The sequence below is a fragment of the Phacochoerus africanus genome, chromosome 11 (assembly GCF_016906955.1).
Source record: "Phacochoerus africanus isolate WHEZ1 chromosome 11, ROS_Pafr_v1, whole genome shotgun sequence".
In the NCBI taxonomy this organism is placed as follows: domain Eukaryota; kingdom Metazoa; phylum Chordata; class Mammalia; order Artiodactyla; family Suidae; genus Phacochoerus; species Phacochoerus africanus.
Genome location: NC_062554.1, coordinates 45,829,135 through 45,850,952, shown reverse-complemented (window position 1 = coordinate 45,850,952; position 21,818 = coordinate 45,829,135). Strand labels below are relative to the sequence as shown.

Genomic DNA, 21,818 nt, shown 5'->3' with positions numbered 1-21,818 from the left:
TAGCAACACAGCATCAGACTTTATTGGAGGGATTGAGTTCACTGAGGGAGGGGAGAATTCTTGTTCCCGGAGGGGTTGGTTAAAGAGCTGAAATGGAAGGAAACCAATTTCCAGGGGGTGGGGCGAGGGGAATAACGGGGAGTGTTAGGCCAAGTTGAGGCCTTAGGGAACAAGCAGAGGGACAGAGGGAGGAAAGGGCTGCAGGGGAGGGGGGCAGGGAGGGGAGGCCCAAAGCCTGGTGACTGTGGCCTGGGAGTAGAGTCCCGGGCTGGGGGAAAGGACGGTGCCTTGGACTTCTTGGAGATGCCTGCTGCCTGCCGCCTCCTCACTTTCGGGCACCCAGTGCCAGGGCAGTGATGAAGCCCACCAACAGCAGGAACATGGCGACAGAGAGCAGCACTGTGATGACCACCATGCCCCCTGTCCGGGCCATCCCCAGCCCAATGGCTTCCACCTTCCTTCCTATCAGAAGAGAAGGGGGAGGCCCTTGTGGGCAGGAGGCCCCCCCATCCTGCCTGAGGTTCTCAGCCTTGCCCCTCATCCATTCATCCAGCCAGCCTTCCCTTCATCCATTTATTCATCCGACCAACCAACTAATGATCAGAGGGATCCAGATATCCATCAAGCATTATGAAGCATGGCCTATGTCAGGCGCGGAGGATACAGAAATTAATCGGACACAATTGCTACCCACAAAGTTTAGTGGTGCAGGCAGATGAGTCAACAGCCACTTAAGATGCCAGGGGTTCGGTGTGAGAATAAGGTACGCAAAGGTGCTAGGGGAGCACGGGGAGGGGCAGCTGCGGGGGTGGGAGGGCCCAGGGGAGGCTCTGGGGTCCTGAGATGTTACTTACGAGGAAGCGTGGACATTGGGATCTCTCTACTGGACTCCGTGGATGCCCCCTTTGTCACTAGGTAGGAGATGCTTTGTGGTGAGGTTTGGGAGAGAGAGAAGAGAATCCTCAGTGAGTCTGTGGGACAGAGGGTAAGAGGGAGCCCCGGCTTCCTCCTCCACAGCTGTGCCTCCTGGGGTGCCCAAGAGAGGCCCATTATTGAGCCCTTTAGCTGCCCTCGCTCTCTCCCCCATGCTGACCACATCCCACCACCACCACAAAAGTCAGGCCCAGCTTCTCCTCCTGTCACCCCTCCCCCAGGTTCCCCAGGTCTGGATCTGGTACTTACTAGTATTTGGTTCCTGGCACAAGGTTGGTCACCTGGTATGCACTGAGCCGGGTGACTGTGAAGCCAGACCCACTGTCCACCACACTCACCAGCTCCCTGCGTCCACGGCATGGAGGCACCATGAAGCTAGATTTCACCACTAGGAATCAGGGATGGGTGGGAGGAGGGGGGGAGCAAAAGGCAAGGTCAAATTTCTGGAGGCAGAGAGACCAGCAGTATTTAGTATGGACGGTCCAAGAAGGGGGTGGATAGAGAAGGAAGGGGATGCTGGGAGTGTCCCGGGAAGGGATCTCTGGGGACTAGGGAATGCCTGGGAGGGGGTAGCAGACCTTTGCTGTCATTGGCTCTCCGGACCATCAGTGTGGCGTTACCCCCTGTGAGGTGACAGGGGGGCAAGGCAACTAGCAGGCTCTCAGTTAACGCAGGGGACAGCAGACCAGAGAGGCTTGAGATGTTGAAGTTGGCTGGAGGGCCAGGAGGGAGTTCAGGGGAGAATCCATCCCCCTCTCACCCTCAGATCTACCCCCCTCTGCCCGCCCACGCCCTGGAGGGGGACCTTTGTAAGGATGAAGCCTCTATTCCACTCTGCAGTCCATTAGCAGAACCCAAGTCTTTGCCCCTCTGACCACCAGGTGGCAGGCTTGGGCTGCAGAAGCTGGGTGCTCCACCAAGATGCCAGACCCTGGGTGCCAGGAGGGGGCAGGGCCCAACCCCACCCCTATCCAAAGCCTTGGATCCTTCCCCACACCTCCCTGCCCCATGGGTCAGGAAGGGGACCAAGAGTGTGCCCTGGGCCCAGTGACTGATGCCTGGTCACTGCCCTCATCAGTCCCCGACCACCAACTGACTAGTCAGCCAGCTTTGAGAGCCCTGAGGCAGAGTGCCTCCCCTCCAGACCCCCGAGCCCCTCCCCACCCTGGCCAGAGATGGTGGAGACCTGAAGCCCCAGGAGCCAGGACAGCCAGCAGAATCAGGATCAAGGGCAAGGTCCGGACAGGCAATGGGGATGCCATAGCTGGGCTGGTGCTGGGCTGGGTGCTGGCAAGCTGTGGTTTCCTGAGGCAAGTAAGGCCCTGTCCTGGGGCTCTGGTTTTGTCCTGGGGGTAGGAGGGGCCAGAGGGGAATCCTGTTCAACCTGCCCCTTGGGCCCTACAGCCTCAGGGGAGGCCCCCAGACAGGTTTTTCAGGATGGGGAGCTGGCCCTCAGGCCAGAAGGCAGGAGAACTTGGCTGGATCTTGGTGGCTCAGGCAGCTGCAGAGGGGCAGGGTGACTAAAGCGGGGGGGTGGAAAACCCCCTTCTTCCCCGACACCCACATGTAAGGGCTCGTGTGTTCCTGCTTACAAGTGTATCTGGGGCCCAACCCCTAGAGGACCCCTTCTCCCACGTGGTGGTGGGTGTTCCCAGGAGAGAAGCAGGTTCTGAGGTTGCACTGGTGTACAGAGAGAGGAGAGTAACCTCAAGGGGCCTGGGCTGGGCAGGAATGGGAGAGAAACTGGTAGTAGGGGGTGGGGGCAGCAGAGCCGGGGGAGCCAGTTCTTGGTGTCTCCTGAAGGCCAGGTCCTGCACTCTGGGAGACGCAGAGGGGTATGAGTCCCAGGGGCCACAGGGCTTCCCATCCTCCTGGAAAGTGGAGCCAATTGATGCTGGGCAGGACTTCCAGAGAGACCCAAGGGGTGGGCACTGGCCCTGTCTGGGGGGCTGGGGGGTGGGCACCGTCAGCCTTGGTCAGCAACCTTTGTTGAACTGTTTGAGAATAAAGAAGAGAAAGAGGAGTTATCATCATGGCTCAGCGGTTAACGAACCCAACTAGCATCCATGAGGATGTGGGCTCGATCCCCGGCCTTGCTCAGTGGGTTAAGGATCTGGTGTTGCCGTGAGCTGTGGTGTAGGTTGTAGACGTGGTTCAGATCCCACATTGCTGTGGCTGTGGCGTAGGCCTGGGGCTACAGCTCCCATTGGACCCCTAGCCTGGGAACTTCCGTATGCCACAGGCATGGCCCTAAAAATACAAAAGACAGGAAAAAAAAAAAAAAGAATAAAGACGAGAAAGAAACCCACTGGGAGAAAATGAAAAAGAGACACAGTTTCTCTGATGGCACAGAGGCTTTGCCTGCTCCACCCTCACAGCCATTCCAGGTGGCAGATAGCATTGGCCACCTTTTGTGGATGTGGAAACTGAGACTCAGAGAGGTAGAGCCACTTGTGGTGAGTGGAATACTTGGTCAGGAGAGGTCGTAGACCTCCACAGAGAGGGTCCTCTGTCCTTCTCCAGTCCCAGAGGAGGGCCAGGGTCCTGGTAGGGAAGTGAGGGGCTGATGGGCTTGTGTCCTTTCCCCCATGGTGGGAAGGGTAGGCTCAAAGCCTGGGGTATGAGCACGAGGTGACAATAAAGATAGAACTCATGGGCCCAAGCAGAGAGGAGGAGGGTCTCAGGTCAGCGCTTCTCCAAATTTAATGTGCGTATGAATCACGAAGGATCTTGTTAAGATGCAGTTTCTGATTCAGTGGGTCTGAGGTGAAGCCTGAAATTCTGCATTTCTAACAAGCTTCCAGGTAACATTGATTGATGCTACTCTGGGAGGCACATACTTTGAGTCACCAGATGCTCTATATTGTATCCCCCTCCCCAGCAACAAACACACACACTCTGGATCCTCTGATGGAGATCAGGGCCAGGTGTTTCACCCCTGTCTCCCAGGCAGGCTGCCTTTGGGTGAAGAACTGAATTCTATTTTTCCTGCACCTTGGCTTTTGTCCCCTTTTAGAAGATCCTATCATTGCTCTGCAAACTGAAAGAGGATCTTTTGCACATTGAGAACTTTGGAGAGAGGGAAAGACTAAATGGTGAAATTCCAGGTCTGAGGGATCTTAGTACTCTTCAGATCCCATCGCCAACCCAGGAGGATGTTTACACTTGCACTTGGGAGATTTCTTTTCCCATTTCAGGCACAAACCAGAAGCAGAAAGAAGGTTGGGTTTATTGCAGGGTAGGTTGTGTTGGGTCCACTCCTAAGCCCCCAACTCCATCTGAAATTATGAGTGGGACAGAGTAGGGGAGGGGAGGGCAGAGCTCTGACCAGATTTTAAGAGGATAAGAGGGGCCTGCGCCTTTAAGCCCTCCAATCCCCCCCTTCTTCCCCACTCCTGGCCCTCCCCAGGTTTCTGGAGGAGCTGAGAGTTGCGTCTTCTCCCTGCCCTGCCGAGCTGCTCACTGGCTGCTCTGGAGGCTGTGCTTTGCGGTCTCCATGGAAACCATTAGTTGCTAGGCAACTGGAGCATCATCTGTGCTGAGCTCTCGCATCTAATTATCCCATCACAGCAGCCGAGAAGGGTTTGGGGAGCTGAGAGGAGGGGGAGGACAAGCGAAGGAGCAAGAGGATAACTCTTTTAGCCGAGCAGATTCATTGACAACGCTGAAGTCATTTAAAGCCACAGCACTCTGTTCCTCTGAGGATTTCCTCATGGCTTGGAAAAAGGGAACCAGGGCCACAAATGCCTGGGATCTCTTTCTTGGACCTACTCTTTCTAGGCTGTCTTCCCTTTGGATTCTCAATTTTCAACTCACTCAAGTTCCCTCCCCTGCATCTTTCCTTCCAAATCCCCTATCCAAGTTGGCTAATATTTATTAAATACCAGGTATGTCCCTAGAACCGTGCTAGGCACGAGGGATGTAAAGGTAAGTTTCTGCTCTTAAGGAGCTCCTGATCTCTCTGTTCTGCCCCAAAGAATAGCTCCTAAAACAGATTTACTCTAACTATGGTACTTTTTCTTTTCTTTTCTTTTTTGACCGCTCCTTGGCATATGGAGTTCCTGGGCCAAGGATCAGATCTGAGCTGCAGTTTCAACCTAAGCTGCAGCTGTCGCAACACTGGCTCCTTACCCACTGTGCTGGGCCAGGGATTGAACCTGTGTCCCAGTACTCCTAAGATGTTGCCAATCCTATTGTGCCACAACAGAACTCCTTCCTTTCTTTCTTTTTTGGCCACACCTGTGGGATGCAGACGTTCCTGGGCCAGGGATTGAACCTGCACTATGGCTGTAACCAGAGCCACAGCAGTGACAATGCCAGATCCTTGACCTGCTGAGCCACAAGGGAATTCCTCTTGTTTTTTGTTTTGTTTTTTTTTTCTTTTTAGGGCCACACCCACGGCATATGGAGGTTCCCAGGCTGGGGTCTAATCGGAGTTACAGCTGCCAGCCTACATCACAGCCACAGTCATAGCAACGCCAGATCTGAGTTGAGTCTGCAACCTACACCACGGCTCACGGCAACACCAGATCCTTAACCTTAACCCACTGAGCGAGGCCAGGGATGGAACCCACAACCTCACAGTTCCTAGTTGAATTTGTTTCCACTGCACCAGGATGGGAGCTCCTTTCTTTCTTTCTTTCTTTCTTTTTTTAAAATTGAACATGGTTGTTTGCAAGCAGAATAGCTTGGATCAGAACCTAAGTCTGTTTGATATACCTATGATTCCCCTTCCACAATACCACTCTGCTGCTTCCCAGTCAGTTAGAAAAATGTGTCCACTAGGCTCCATGGACATGTTACCCTCTGGTGGGGACTGCTGTCCTCCTGTTGAGGAGTGATGCTATATGACTTTTGGTGAGTCACTTTGAACCTCAATTTTCTCACCTATTAAATGGGAAGATTCATTCCTTCCCATTTATCTAGCAAGGTATGACAGGTATAAAAATGCTTTAAAATAAAGGTGCAGAAGAAATGTGGAGATAGTGTGAGAATCTGTAGGAGCAGACTGGGAAAACCCTGGTGACTTGGACCTAGAGGTAAGGTGCAATGTTCAGCAAATATTGGTCTGATGGGAAATGGCAGAGCCTCTGTCCTTGGATATGAAGCTGGAAAAAGCTGTGAGAGTAAGAAAATCTCAGTTGTTCAGTGTTGGAAAACAAGTGGATGCTTCTTTATTTTTTCTAATGCTGCATGATATCACCACTTGCCCCAAATCTTCTTTGAATTTTTTGATCTTGGCCAAGTTACCTACCTAACCACTCTGAGCTTCACTTTCCTCTTCTGTAGACAGAGTATAAAATCTGTCTCGCCATGGAGTTCCTGGTGTGGCTCAGCGGGTTAAGAACCGGATATAGTGTCTGTGAGGATGCACATTTGATTCCTGGCCTTGCTCCTTGGGTTAAGGATCCAGCGTTGCTGCAATCTGTGGTGTAGGTCACAGGTGCGGTTTGTATATGATGTTGCCATGGCTGTGGCATAGGCAAGCACCTGCAGCTCCAATTCGACCCCAGTCCAGGAACTTCCATATGTTGCACGTGCAACCATAAAAGGAAAAAAAAAAATCTGTCTCACCAGGATACTATGACTATCACTCAAGCTAATTTATTTAAGAGTGCCTAGCACAGTATCTGGTTCAATAAATATTAATATAAGTAATTCATCTTATCCTCTCCTTTTTATTAATCCTTGGTGCAGATGAAAATTAGAGGCTCAGAGGCAATAAATAGCTTTCCCAAGGCCACAGAGCTAGCAAGAAAGGTAGTGGGACAAAATTCTGAATTTGTTTTTCCAATTATGTCAAAGGGAGAGATGGGGCAGGAAAGGTAGTCTGAGGGGGAAACATGACTGAGACATGGATCAGCTGTTACTTGTATACCACACATGCCACAGGGGTACAAGGCACCCAGAAACTGCCTGCTTGCTTACTTGCTTGCTTATTTATTGTCTTTTTAGGGCCTCACCTGTGGCATATGGACGTTCCCAGGGTAGGGGTCGAATCAGAGCTACAGCGGCCGGCCTGCGCCGCAGTGACAGCAATGTGGGATCTGAGTGTCATCTGCGACCTACACCACAGCTCACAGCAATGCTGCATCCTTAACCCACTGAGGCTAGGGATCGAACCCAAGTTCTCATGAATGCTAGTCAGGTTTGTTACTGCTGAGCCGCAATGGGAACTCCAGCTCATGCATTTATTCATTCAGTAAACATTTGTTGAGCAACTTCTCTATGGTGGGTACTATGCTAGGTGATAAGATACAGAGATGGCAAGACAGTTCTTGACCTTCCCCCTTGTGGTGCAGTGGATTAAGAATCCAGCTGCAGCAGCTCAGGTTGCTAAAGAGGTGCAAGTTCGTTCCTCAGCCCAGCACAGTGAATTAAAGGATACGGCATTGTCACAGCTGCCACTCAGATTCAGTCCCTGGCCCAGGAACTTCCATATGCTGCAGGTGTGACCATAAAAAGGAGAGGAGTTCCTGTTGTGGCTCAGTGGTAATGAACCTGGTGAGTATCCATGAGAATTTGTGTTTGATCCCTGGGCTCACTCAGTGGGTTAAGGATCCAGCATTGCCATGATCTGTGATGTAGGTTGCAGATGTGACTTGGGTCTGGTGTTGCTGTGGCTGTGGTGTAGGCCAGCAGCTACAATTCCAATTTGATGGCTAACCTGGGAACCTCCATATTCTGAGAGTTCGGCCCTAAAAAGCAAAAAAAAAAAAAAAGTTGCTTCTGAGTTTTGGAGAATGAATGGACATTAGCCTTCCTGAATGGAAGGGGATATTCCAAAGTGAGGGAACAGCACATGAAAAGGCTCAGAGATGTGAGTTATCCCAACACATTCTGGGAACTGCAAACAATAGCTCTTGGCTAGAAAGCAGTATTCAAGGATGGACATGGTGAGAGTTCTAGCCACTGGCTGGGTGGCCAGTGGGTTTACATGCTATGTTAAGGAACTTGGTTTTTATGCTGAAGAAAACAAAAGCCTCTGAGGTTATAAATCAACTATAATGGGGGAAAAAATCTCAAAAGTCTTTGAGGAGTTTTACTTGTGTAAATATCATTCTGGAAACAGTGTGGAGAATGGACTGGCAGCAGGTCATGGATGGGTGCAGGTCATGGGTGGGTGTGGCCAACAGACTACAACAGAAGTGACGTAGGTCCCTCCTGAGGCTAGGTCCTAAAAGGCATGGCACCTTCCACCTTGCTTTCATGGATTACTCACCATGGAGGACATGGGACCCCCTCCAAGGGGAGGTCCACGTGACAAGGAATTGAGGCTCTTGCCAAGATCCGGAGAAGAGCTGAGGTCTCCAACCTACGGCCATGTGAATGAATGAGCTTGGAACAGATCCTCCAGCCCTGGTCAGTCCTCTGTATGATTAGCCCAGGGGGACATTTTCAGTGCAACTTCATGAGACCCCCAACTATGTCCTGCCTAGATTTCTGATTCTCAGAATAAGTGTTTATTTTATAAGCCACTAAATTGGGGGATAAGCTGTTACACAGTAATAACTAATGCAAATATCTTGGGCAAATCAGATGAAAACTATGTTTTCATAATTGAGTCTATGAGTCTGGAGCACCGGGGGAAAGTCTGGGTAAAGAGAGGGAAGGTGGGCCATGGGCAAAATCGCACATGGAGAAAAGAGTCCTTGAAGAGAGTTGTGGAAGGGAAGGACAAGGCCGCGCAGGACAGGATACTAGGAAATGCGGCATCTAAAGGACAGATGGAGGGAGGGGGCTGAAGAAGGCGGAATGGGCCTTAGGAGGGGAACCAGGAGAAAGTGGATGGAGGGTTTCACAAAGGAGGTGTCGGATGATATGAAGGTCAGGATTGAAAGGCTGGGCCGAAAAATGTCCCTGGGCCAAGGATCGTGAGGGTTGCGTGTCCTTCAGAGCAGATTCCTGCGGGTGAGGGGGGTAGAAGCCAGACTGAAAAAGTCCAGGGCTAACTGGGAGGAGGTAGAGTTAGAACTGTGCAGACCGCTCTTTGCAGAGCTTGGCCGGGAAGGGAAAGACAGAGATAACTGGAGGGAATTGGGGGTACAGGAAAGGCTTTTCTGTTTTGTTTTTTATTTTTTCTTTCTTTTCTTTTTGGGCCGTCCTGTGGCGTATGAAGTTCCCAGGCCAGGGATCAGATCTGAGCTGCAGTTTCAATCTAAGCCAAAACTGTGGCAACACTGGATCCTTAACCTACTATGCTGGGCCAGGGATCGAACCTGCGTCCCAGCGCTTCCAAGGCACCACTGTTTCCGCTGCACCACAATGGGAAGGCTGTCTTCCATTTTGTTTTCAAAGATAAAGATAAGGAAGAAAAGGGGGTAGAATTTATGAGGAAGCTTCTGGAGGAGGGAAAAGATGGGACTCAGATCAGAGGTGGAGGCATTAGCGTTTGGCTTTAGGAATGACCCTGTCTGCAGAGAGGAGAATGGGGCAGTGGTGCAGAGAAAGCTTATACTTTTGCAAGGCTGAGGGATGAAGGAAGTAAGTTAAGGCAGCACCCTCTGAAGGTCTCTGCTTTCTCTGGGAAGTAGGAAACTCAGGGAGGAGAAGGGATTGCGCCCTGAAGAGGGGTGAGAGTTTGAAACAGCTGTTGTGGGGAGAGGAGGACACAGCTAGAAAGAGCCTTGAGGAAGGCTGAGTGTTTGGAGGTGACAGCCAGCTGAGTGTGGGGACCACTGGTCTTCAGGGGCGCAGACTGCGTTAGTCAGGGTTCTCTGGAGAAACAGAACCAACAGGATGTGTATATATAGACGGATTTATTTTAAGGAATTGGCTCATGCAATTGCGGAGGCTTGGCAAGTCCAAAGTCTGATGGGGGAGGCCAACATGCTGGAAACTCAGGAAAAGAGTTGCAGTTTAGGTCCAAAGGCGGTCTTTTGGCAGAATTCTTTCCTTCTCATGGGGAGAAGGTGGAGGTCGGTCTTTGTTCCACTAGGGCCTGCAATGAACTTGATGAGACCCACCCATATTATGGGGTAATCTGCTTTGCTTAAAATCCCCTGGTTTAAATTTATTTATTTATTTATTTATTTATTGCTTTTTAGGGCCACACCCACAGCATATGGAGGTTCCCAGACTTGGGGTTTAATCAGAGCTACAGCTGCTGGCCTACACCACAGCCACAGCAATGCTAGATCCGAGCTGCATCTGCCACCTATACCACAGCTCACAGCAACGCCAGATCCTGAACACACTAAGTGAGGCCAGGGATCGAACCTGCAACCGCTTGTTTCCTAGTCGGATTTGTTTCTGATGCACCAGAACGAGAACTTCTTTTTTTCCCCCCACTGATTTAAATGTTAATTTCATCCAAAACATATCTTCACAGGAACATCCAGAATAACAATGACTCCACATCCGGGCAACATGGCCTAGTCAGGTTGACACATAAAATTAACCATCACACTGACCTTGACATCTTGGGAATTTTTCAAATTACTCAACAACTAGGGTGCAGAAATGATAAAATTGTCAGGCTGGGAGTTCCCGTCATGGCGCAGTGGTTAACGAATCCGACTAGGAACCATGAGGTTGCGGGTTCGGTCCCTGGCCTTGCTCAGTGGGTTAAGGATCCAGCATTGCCGTGAGCTGTGTTGTAGGTTGCAGACTCGGCTCGGATCCCATGTTGCTATGGCTGTGGTGTAGGCCGGTGGCTACAGCTCCGATTAGACCTCTAGCCTGGGAATCTCCACATGTCGCGGGAAGTGGCCCTAGAAAAGGCAAAAAAAAAAAATTGTCAGGTGTACTGACTCAGGGTTTCCAAGGCATGAAAAGTTGAGGGGGAGTTCCCTGGTGGTCTAGCAGTTAAGGATCAGGCTGTTGTCACTGCTGTGGCATGGGTTCAATCCTTAACCCAGGAACTTCTGTATCCTGCAGATGCAGCCAAAAAACAAAGACACAAACAAAAACAGGAGTGCCCACTGTGGCTCAGCGGGTTAAGAACCCGACTAGTATCCATGAGGATTTGGGTTTGATCCCTGACCTTGCTCAGTGGGTTAAGGATCCTGTGTTATGGTGACGGTCTGGTGTAGGTCGTAGATGTGGTTTGGATTCTGCGTTGCTGTAGCATAGGCCATCTCTGATTCCACCCCTAGCCCGGGGAACTTCCATATGCTGTGGGTGCAGCTTTAAAAAGAAAAAGCAGGAGTTCCTTATGGCTCATTGGTTAATGAACCCAACTAGTATCCATGAGGGTGTGGGTTCCATTGCTGGCCTCGCTCAGTGGGTTAAGAATCTGGAGTTGCCATGAGCTGTGGTGTAGGTCGCAGACATGGCTCAGATCCTGTGTTGCAGTAGCTGTGGTGTAGGCCGGCAGCTGTAGCTCTGATTAAACCCCTAGCCTGGGAACATCCATGTGCCGTGGGTGTGGCCCTAAAAAAGTCAAAAGCCAAAAAAAAAAAAAGAAAAAAAGAAAGAAAAGAAAAAAACAAACCCTCCCAAAGCCCCCCCAAAACACAGAAAACAACAACAAAAGAGAAAGTTGAGGATGCAGGCAAGAGTGAAGGAATGGGCAATAAGATGTAGGATAGTTTCTGCCTCGCCCACGGCATGCGGAAGTTCCTGGGCCAGGGATCAAACCTGTGCCACAGCAGTGACCGAAGCCGCTGCAGTGACAAGGCCAGGTCTTTAAACGTTGTGCCACAGAAGATCTCCACCTAGGCTAGTTTTGAGAAGGAATGATACATGAGACAGGAAGGAGGGCTGAGGGATAGGGTGTGCAGTGAGGTCGGGGTAGAACAAAGATGTGGGAGAGGTGGAGGAGCAGGGGTGCATGGATGAGGGAGGAGCTGGAGTGGGGGCCATCTAAGTGCCTGCTCGGGGAGAGCTGAGGTCCTCACTGCAGCCAGAGGGGCTCTAAATGCTGTGAGGCTGGCAGGGGCTGCAGACCCTGGTGTCTCCAGGGTCCAGGCAGATAACCCAAGTGGGAAGACGAGGTGGATAAAACTGGGGCCACTGGAGAGAGGGTAGCCGCATGAGCTCCATCTAACACAGGCCACCATGAAGCTCTGCAAGAGTTGGCTTGTGGAAGGGGGCCCTAGTATGGCCACGTCACATCGCTTTTCCAAGAGAACCCAGAAATCTGAATTTTTTGGTAAAATGATCTTATTTTCAAAATTTAGGTGAAATATATATTATGCAAATACACTTTGTGAGCCAAACAGTATACATCTTTGATGCCAGCTTTGCCTTTGGGGTCCTAAGTTGTGTTGCCTGGTACACAGGGTTTTGGAAGGATGATTGAGGTTGGGGGCATAGAGGCTGGAGGGTGTGGAAGCAGCAAGGGGTTCAGTGCAACCAGTAGGCAGAGCCCCGGGCAGGAGGGCTCGAGGTGGAAGGGACAGCAAGGAAGTGCAAGAGCAATTACCCTGGGAAGACCTGGCCACCATGTTTCCACGGACAGGAGGGGTCTGTGACAGGGTTTGAGCCGGAAAGTCGCACAATTCATTCTGGTTGTAGAAAGATGACCAAGGGATTTCCCTGCTGGTCTAGTGGTTAGGACTCAGCACTTTCACTTCTGCGGCCTGAGTTCAATCCCTGGTCTGGAAACTGAGATCCCACATCAAGCTCCTATACACCATGGCCAATAAAGATTGTGGGGGGAATAAAGGTTACTGAAAGAGTAGGTAGAGGCTTGATTGTGGGGTGTTTAAGACTCTCTTTGGCTGAAGGAGGGCTAATCCATGCAAGAAATAATGATGGCTAAAATTAATTTATTTAGTAAATGTTTATTAAATGCCTTTGCATGAGGCACTGTGCTAAGTGCTGGACATTCAGAGGTGAACAAGTCATTGTTCTCCCTGAACTAATGGTCCACTGGGAGCTACTGAAGAGGCCACTACTCACTGCATCAGGATTTTAGAAGATGTAATAATAACAGCTCTCATTTATTGAGTGCTGATAACACACCAGGTTCTTTGCTAGATCCTTTTTGTATATTTTCTTGTTTAATCCTCATGACAGGCGTTCCTGTCATGGCGCAGTGGTTAACAAATCCAACTAAGAACCATGAGGTTGCGGGTTTGATCCCTGGCCTTGCTCAGTGGGTTAAGGATCTGGCACTGCCGTGAGCTGTGGTGTAGGTTGCAGATGCAGCTCGGATCCCGAGTTGCTGTGGCTCTGGTGTCAGCCGGTGGCTATAGCTCCGATTCGACCCCTAGCCTGGGAACCTCCATATGCCGAGGGAGCAGCCCTAGAAAAGGCAAAAAACAAAAAACAAAAACAAAAAAAAACCCTCATGACAACCTCTGTGATGTGAGTACTGTTATTATTGCCCTCATTTTTAAAAAGTCAATGAATTTTTATTTTATTTTATTTTTGCCTTTTTAGGGCCACACCCATGGCATATGGAAGTTCCCAGGCTAGGGGTTGAACAGAGTTGCAGCTGCTGGCTTACACCACAGTCACAGAAACACCGGATCTGAGCCATGTCTGCGACCTACAACACAGCTCAGGGCAACACCAGATTCTTAACCCACTGATTGAGGCCAAGGATTAAACCTGATTGAGTCCTCATGGATACTAGTCTGGTTCATTACCACTGAGCCACAATGGGAACCCCTCAATGAATTTTATTATATTTATAGTTGTACATTTTGCCCTTATTTTATTTTATTTTTGGCCATGCCTGCAGCATGCAGACATTCCTGGGCCAGGGCAGTAACCAGAGCCACAGCAGTGAAAATACCAGATCCTTAACCCGCTGAGCCACCAGGAAACACCTGCCCTCATTTTATTAATGAGAAAACTAAGGTCAGAGAACTTAAGTCACTTGCCAAAGAGCTCCTCACAGAGCAGTAGCAACTTAAATGGCTTTGGGTAGTCCTGAAGGGCTTCCTGGAGGAAGTGGTGAATAAGCAGAGACCTGAAAGTTGAGTAGGAGTTAGCCCAGTGAAGGCAGGGGGAGGGGTGGAGAGGGGAGATTGTTCTAGGCTGCAAGGGACTAAGGTTAGAATGGGTCCGTTGGAGGGTTAGAGTGGAATTTGGGGAAGTCACTGAAGAAGCTGCTGGGATCAGATGAAGAGTTTTCTAAGCCCCTTTGAAGCAATTTTAATTTTAATCCTAAGGCTAAAAGGAAGCCCTTGAAGCGTTTTAAGCTGGAGAGTGTCATGATCAAATTTGTATCTTACAAAGATGGTTTTTGCTGCAATGCAGAGATTGTGTTGAGTGAACAGCTGGGAGATATTTTAGACGTCTCTGACATGCTGTTGAGATAAGAATCCCGGCAAAAGATGATAGAAGAGGAGATTTGGGGTGATGGTTTGGCTGGGAGGGCTCTGGGGTGGGGTGTAGGGCAGCGTTAAGGATGCCTCCTGGGTCCTAGCTGGGCACCTGGGTGGATGATGGCACTGTCCCTAGCTGGTGATGCAGTGGGGGTGGGAGGAGCAGATTTGTGGGAGGGGGTCAAAGATCAGTTAGTTTTGAACTTGCCGAGTTTAGGTGCCTGGAGGACACGCAGGTGGAGGTGTTTGGAAGGTGGTTGGATGCTTGGTCTGGAGCTCAGGAAGGTTGTCAGAACAGATCTGACAGCTGCAGCCTTGGAGAACAGTGCATACCAAGTAAGAAGGCAAGGAATTCTCCTGTGGCGTAGAGGGTTAAGGATCTGGTGTTGTCAGTGTAGAGGCTCAGGTCACTGCTGTGGTGCAGGTTTGATCCCTGGTGGGGAGCTTCCACATGATAGGGGGCAGAGAAAGAAAGGAAAGAAAGAGAGAAAGAGATGGAGTTCCCGTCGTGGCTCAGTGGTTAACGAATCCAACTAAGAATCATGAGGTTGTGGGTTCGATCCCTGGCCTTGCTCAGTGGGTTAAGCTCGGATCCCGAGTTGCTGTGGCTCTGGCGTAGGCTGGTGGCTACAGCTCCGATTCAACCCCTAGCCTGGGACCTCCATATGCCTCAGAAGCAGCCCATGAAATGGCAAAAAGACAAAAATAAAAAAATAAAAAAAAAGAAAGAAAGAAAGAGAAAGAAAGAAAGAAGGACCCAAGTAAGAAGGCAAGGTCAAGGACAGAGCCTGGGGAACACCAACACTGAGCAGAGGAAAAGGGGAACCTGCCAAGGAGACCTGGAAGCTTCCCTAAAAGAAAAAAGAGGAACCGGGAGGGTGTGGTATCCCTGGTACCCTTCCGATATTTCCAGAAGGTGTCTTCCCCAGCAAACTGGTCTGTGGGGATTAAAGATCTGTGAAGTGTGCTCCTGGGATGTGGCGAGTAGGAGTCCTGGAGACAGCTTCAAATCAGGGGACACGTGAATGAGAGGGACTGGGCTGAGCTAGGGGGGTTGAAGGCCTGAAGTCCTGGGTGGAGCTGGGCCAAGAATTCAGTGAAGCGCTAGGAGACCAGACAGCCTGGCGAGGGCAGGTGTGAAGGAGGAGGGTATCCAAGAGGCTTTTCTTCTCACTATGCCCCCCCTCCAACAGTTCCTTAGACCCTTTGGGGTCTGAAGCTTACGACGGGAACAGGGAAGGAGGGTCTGTGGCATTGGCGGCATGTGGAGGAGACGGTGTGAACTGAAGCAAAAGAAAAAGTGAGCTGCTCTGGATTGGCCTTCCCTTCAGGCCTGAGGAGGAAGGAGCTCTGGCCCCCCTCCTGTTCCACAGGGGTGTGGGGCAGGGACCCGGGCTCTCCAGGGACCTGGTGACAACCTGGTGGCAAGGGATCTTTAGTTCCTCTTGGGGTCCAGCCTTTTCTTTCTCTCGCGCTCACACACACACACACACACACACACACACACACACACACACACGGACTTCCTGGGTTGGGGCGTGGTTCAAGCCAGTCCCCAGAGAGAATGTGGAGGTGTCTCAAGGTAGCCAGGTAGCCACTAGGAGCAACAGTAAGGTATGATGGGAAGGGGCCAGAATCTTCTTGATTCTTGAATCCTGACAGGGAGGGGTAGTCTCAGCATAGCTGCCCAGGCCACACCCCCGACCTCTGCCTTCTCCCACCTCCCCCGGCCCTGTTTGATATGCCCTGTTTGTATGATGCCCTTTGCAAAACTGTTATACAGAAGCCTGAGGGAGGGGGAAGGGAAGCCGCACCCTCCTCCCTCCCCCGCTCCAGCCACTTCACTTGCAGGGACCTGCCCTCAAATACCAACCCCCAGTCACTCTGGCTCACTAGCTCAGAGACCTGAAACTGAGAGCTGACAGTGCCCCAGCTCCCCATGTGGCTGTGGTGGAGTTTCTCTGCAGCATCACCGGAAACGGCCTGGCCTCTGAGCTTCCCCACCTCCCACGGTCCTCTCCACCTCAGCCCTTCCTCCCCTCTCCCCAAGCCTTGAGCTCAGAGCACCCCCGAGCCTCCCACTGAACTCCGAGTCTGGCTGCTATGGCATTTTGCCTCAAGTCTCCCCAGCTCTATCTCTGAGAATGGAGTGAGAGCCTTCAACTTGTCCACCACCCTGTAGCTCCCATCCTGCCGCATCCTGTCCCGAAGGTGCAGGAAAAGACGAGGAATGGGACACAGGCTCTGCAAGGAGGCAGAGGGCTAGGAGGAGAGAAAATGGCTTTGGAGCTGATGGGCCAGGCTGCACGCCAGGCTGGCTGCTGCTTCCCAGCTTGGGGCCTTGATCTCAGTTTCCTGCTTATAAATGGAGGTGAGAAACCTACCTCTGAGGGCTGTGCTAAGGACTAAAGGAAACAAGGCTCGACGTACCCAGCACAGTCAGTAGGTACTTCAAACAAGCTCCCTCCCTTCGCTTCATTTTGGATTCTGACGAAGAGGTAGAATGAGAGCCACTAGGGTTGATGGAGAGAGCTCCCCTAGAGCCAGGGGGTAGGGGTACAGATCTGTTTCACCAGGAGTGGGGGGCAGAGAGGGAGTGCCAGAGCCCCAGGCCCTCCAGTGCTCCTGTCCTCACTGCACTCCTTGGCCTGGCCCTGGGGAGACCTCTGGGAACAGCATCCTTGTGGGTAGAAAGAGGTCTGATGGGGAGGGCTTGAGGGGGGTGCTCTGCCTCTGAGTCTTGAGCAGCCCCCCTCCCCACTCCCCCAACTCATAATCCGATTTATATTCCTACTCCCTCCTCTGGACCCATCACCATGGCAACAGTTTTCTCAGTTGCACTCCATCAGTTTCTCGGCAAATATTTCTTCCTGCCCCTCCTTCAGTCTTTTTCTCCCTGCCCCTCCTTCAGTCTTTTTCTCCTGTATCGGTCTGCATTTCTCCGTACTCGCGGTGCTCACCTTCTCTTGGTTTCTGTTTCTCTCTTGTGCTCCATTTGTCCCCGCCTGCTACTGTTCTAAACTCTTTCTGTACACCTCCCCCCGCCAGCCCTCCTTTCTCAAATCCAGGATCGTAGCAACCAATCTAAACTAAAGTCTGTTGGCTGAACAATAACTTGTGTTCCTTCTACATATGGGAGGAAAAGCAGAGAGTCATGGAGGGACATGGTTTGGGTCCCAGTGGGCTCTGGATAGAGGTCAGTGATGCGAAGGTAGATATAAGGTCTTCTTTATTTACTCAACTCTGACAAGGGGGGGATGGGGAGGGAGGAAAGGCAGGATCAGGCAGTTTCTTCTCTAGTCCCAGAATCAGTCTTTAGAATCAGCATGGCTCTGTCGGGGTCCCGCATGGCACTGTCCTTGGTTTGCTTCGCAGCTCACCTTCAGACACCTCACCCCGTGCCCACAACTCCCACTGGCAAGGGGTGCATCCCAAATACCTAATTTTGGCTTTGATCTCTCTCTCTGCAAAGTTCAATCAAGGAATTCCCTGGCTGGAGTTCCCTTGTGACACAGTAGGTTAAGGATCCCACGTGGTCACTGCTGTGGCATGGCTTTGATTACTGGCCTGGGAACTTCCCCATGCTGCAGGTGAGGCCAAAAAAACACCCCAAACATACATATATATATATATATATATATATATATGTGGGAAATCTATTCAATACTCTCTGTGTTAGCCTATATGGGGAAAGAATCTGAAAAATAATGGATATATATGTATATGTATGGCTAATTCATTTTGCTGTACACCTGAAACTAATACAACATTGTAAGCCACCTATATTCCAGTAAAAATTATAAACAAAGAAAGCCAAAATAAAGTTCAATCAAGTCTACCTCACAACATTGTAAATCAACTACATTTCAATAAAACTTAAAAAAAAAAGTCTACCTCGTCATTAGCCATAACCACCGGGATGTCCTACTATCATACCTAATTCAACAACTCTAAACATGAACCCTTCTGCCCAAACCATCTCCCCTCTTTACAGTACTACCCTGTCACTACCCAGTGTGAAAATCTTGGTGCTGTCTGCGACTCACCTCTCTCTCTGTCATCTTTCTTATCTAGCTGGAGTCCAGGGATATCAACTCTTCCTTTGAAGAAGAGAATCTGCTTAATTCCTTTGCCTTTTTTTTTTTTTTTTTTTTAGCTGTTTAGGGCCGCACCCATGGCATATGGAGGTTCCCAGGCTAGTGTTCTAATCTGAGCTACAGCTGCCGGCCTACACCGCAGCTATAGCAATGCCAGATCCAGGCCGTGTCTGCAACCTACACCACAGCTCACAGCAACGCCAGATCCTTAACCCACTGAGGGAGGCCAGGGATCGAATCTGATGGGTCCTAGTCAGATTCCTTTCTGCTGCACCACAGTAAGAACTCCCCTTTGCCTTTTCATCTAAACCACCTGTGACTAAGTGCCCAGCAAGTCTTAGAGGCGCTCACTACAGCCCCATTCTCACCTGGGCCTCCTAGAAAGGTAGTCAGTCACCTCTCAAAAACCCAACTCACCTGAAACACAACCCTTTTCTCTCTCTCTCTCTTTTTCTTCTTGATTTAATGAGCATCCATTATGTATCAGACTCTTCATATATGTCATTTACTCTTCATGATAATCTATAAAGTGGGTATTATCCCATTTTACAGAAGGAATTGATGCTCAGAGTGGTGAGAGTAATTTACCCACATTCTACAGCTGGTGAGCAATAGAGCTAGGATTCATGTCCAGATCTATGGAGTTCCACAGTTAGTGTTTTGTTTTATTGCCACACCCATCTGCTCCCATGTAACTCCTCTACTCAAAAACATTCTGCAGTTCCCATTGTGTCTCAGCGTGTTATGAACCCGACTAGCATCCATAAGGAATCAGGTTTGATCCCTAGCTTCAGTGGGTTTAGGATCTGGTGTTGCCAAAGTGCCTTGAGCTGTGGCGTACATAGGTTGCAGATGCAGCTCCGCTTCGCCCCCTAACCTGGAACTTCCATATGCTGCAGGTGTGGCTCTAAAAAGCAAAATAAGTTAATTAAAAAAACAAACAAACCAGGAGTTCCCATCGTGGCTCAGTGGTTAAGGAACCTGACCGGGAACCAAGAGGTTTCGGGTTCGATCCTTGGCCTTGTTCTGTGAGTTAAGGATCCGGTGTTGCCATGAGCTGTGGTGTAGGTCGAAAACGTGGCTCGGATCTGGTGTTGCTGTGGCTCTGGCATAGGCCGGCAGCAACAGCTCTGACTCGACCCCTAGCCTGGGAACGTCCACATGCTTCGGGTGCGAGCCTAAAAGGACAAAAGACAAGTAATAATAATAAATAAGAAAACAAACCAAAAAAAAAAATCTGCTCCTGAGCCTTCTGACATTTTTATGGTTGTTTGGTTGGGGGTTTTTTTGGTCTTTTTAGGGCTGTACCTGAGGCATATGGAAGTTCCCAGGCTAGGGGTCGAATGGGAGCTATAGCCTCCAGCCTACGCCGGAGCCACAGCAACGCCAGATCTGAGCTGCGTCTGCGACCTACACCACAACTCAGGCCAATGCCAGATGATCCTTAACCCACTGAGCAAGGCCAGGGATAGAACCCACATCCTCGTGGATCCTAGTCGGAATTGTTTCCGATGCACCACAATGGGAACTCCTTCTAGTGTTCTTTAATTGTCCCCATTTTATAAAGTCCTTGAGGGCAGGTGTCTTTTATTATGTGTTATAGGATAAAAACATATTAACCATTGACTGTTCTTAGCCTCCCTCTGCCCCGCCTCCCTTCACCCCCAAGATAATTTTATCCCTCACCTGTTGTTGGAAATCTTGTTGTGGCCTGCTCAGTTCCAGGGCTTCTGTAGTAGAGAACTGGGAGAACAGGAGGTGAGAGATAAGACTAGAGAGGCAGGAGACAGGTAACTTTCTGATATGTTAGGGAGAATCTGGGTAATGGGTGAAGGAGAAAGGAAAATAATGAAACCTGAGAGGCTAAGCTAGCTAAGCTAGCTACATAATAAGAAGACAGTGGGCAGAAAGAGACAGAAGCTCTATTTTGTTTTTCTTTTTGGCCACACTGGTGGCATGGGGAAGGTCCTGGGCCAGGCATCAAACCGGGGCCACAGCAGTGACAATGCCAGATCCTCAACCCGCTGAGCCACCAGGGAACTCCCAGAAGAGTTTTGTTGATTACAGAGAGCAGAGAGAGGCAGAGAAAGGGCCTGATATCAGGTTTGCTGAGAGTGATTCAACTGTTGCGAGGTGCAGGAGAATAGAAGAGGAAAGGGAATTTTAACAAGACATGGTGTAGGTTAGGAACTTCATCACCTTCAAGGGGTACAAAGTAAAAACTGGGATTATTTTTTGAAATTATTTTTGGTATTTGGGCTGTGGGACCCCAGAATATCTTCAGGTTATCCATCCTATAACGTTCATAGGACCCAGCATGGTATCAGGGTGTAGGTGCCCCCATCAAGCAGCACCCAGTCCCTGCAGATAGAGCAGACATGGTCCTGAGGCTGTGGGATCCTGCAAAAAGACAAAAACTTTAAACTTATTTCCTTCTCTCAGAGTTATAGCTCTTAAAAATACTTCCTAATCTGGGATTTCAAGTTACAAATACCCCAGGAGTTAGAATCAGTTAAGGGTCTTGACAGATGGAGAAAATGAGGCTCAGGGAAGTTAATCAGCATGCTCAAAGTCACAGAGCAGGTTTTAGGCCTGGCTGGGACAGGGAATATGCCTGGCCCAAGGCTTTGTCCACAATCCAGGGATGCCTTTTTAGATTGAACCAGAGAGCTACGTGCATGTAAACAGGCTCCTGGTCTCAGAGAGGGAAGGGGGGCTGGGAGACTGGGGTTCTGAGCACCCCGCCTCCGTTCAGAGCCCTGCACCAGGCTCTGGGGGACGTCCAGATAAGGAGGCCAAGCCTGCCTTCCCAGATCTTATGGCCTCACAGGGAAATGAGCCAGACACAGGAAAAAGTCCAATGGAAAGTTGGAAGCAAGGTCTGCGGCGGTGTTGTGGAAAGAGTCTGGACTGGAGATTCGGAGACCAGGCACCTCTTCCAGCTATCACTCATCAGCCATGTGATTTTAGGCCAGTCCTTTCACCACTCTGTGCCTCAGTTTCCTCATCGCTGAATATTCCATCTCTTCAAAATAAAAGCTCTATAGTGCAACATACAAGAGCAAATGAATGCAGTAGACTTAATGTATTTTAAGGATGCTGTGTCCCAGTGCCCGCCCCTACCAGCACAATCTCAGAAAGGCTGTTGCCTTCAGTTGATAGCAAGAATTCAATGTTCCCAGGACTCAGAACTGCCAGGCAACCCCAGGGGCAGTGAAGAGTAGGAGGTGATTTGCGTGGCTTTTCCTGGGCCATGCCTCAGACAGCCTCTCCTGGGCTTATGAACTCTGCCTTCCATCTCCAAGTCGACCAGAGCCATGTGATTGTTTTTCTCTTGACAAACCAAACCTGCTATTTAATTGCTCTTTTTGATAAAAAAAAAAAAAAAGAGCCTGGAGATAAACTCACCCAACCCCCCCTTGTTTCACAGTTGAAGAGGCTAAGGCCCAGAGATGGGAGGCTGACTAGGCCAAGGTCATGTACTCTTGGCTTTCAGGCCAGTCTCCTTTCTTTTGCAGCTTGGAAAACTTATTAGAAATGGGTTGTTTTGGGAGTTCCCGTCGTG

General features: G+C 50.2%; 1 protein-coding gene across 1 annotated transcript; it reads right to left on the bottom strand.

The window, feature by feature from the left end:
* On the bottom strand, positions 1–2,906 carry UPK2 (uroplakin 2). The gene is made up of 5 exons (XM_047753075.1): positions 2,120–2,906; positions 1,512–1,646; positions 1,183–1,321; positions 855–925; positions 1–462 (listed from the first exon to the last, which is right to left on the bottom strand). Exons 1-5 carry the CDS (start codon positions 2,193–2,195, stop codon positions 326–328), a joined length of 558 nt encoding a protein of 185 aa, XP_047609031.1. The 5' UTR covers positions 2,196–2,906; the 3' UTR covers positions 1–325.
* Positions 2,907–21,818: the final 18,912 nt, after the last annotated feature.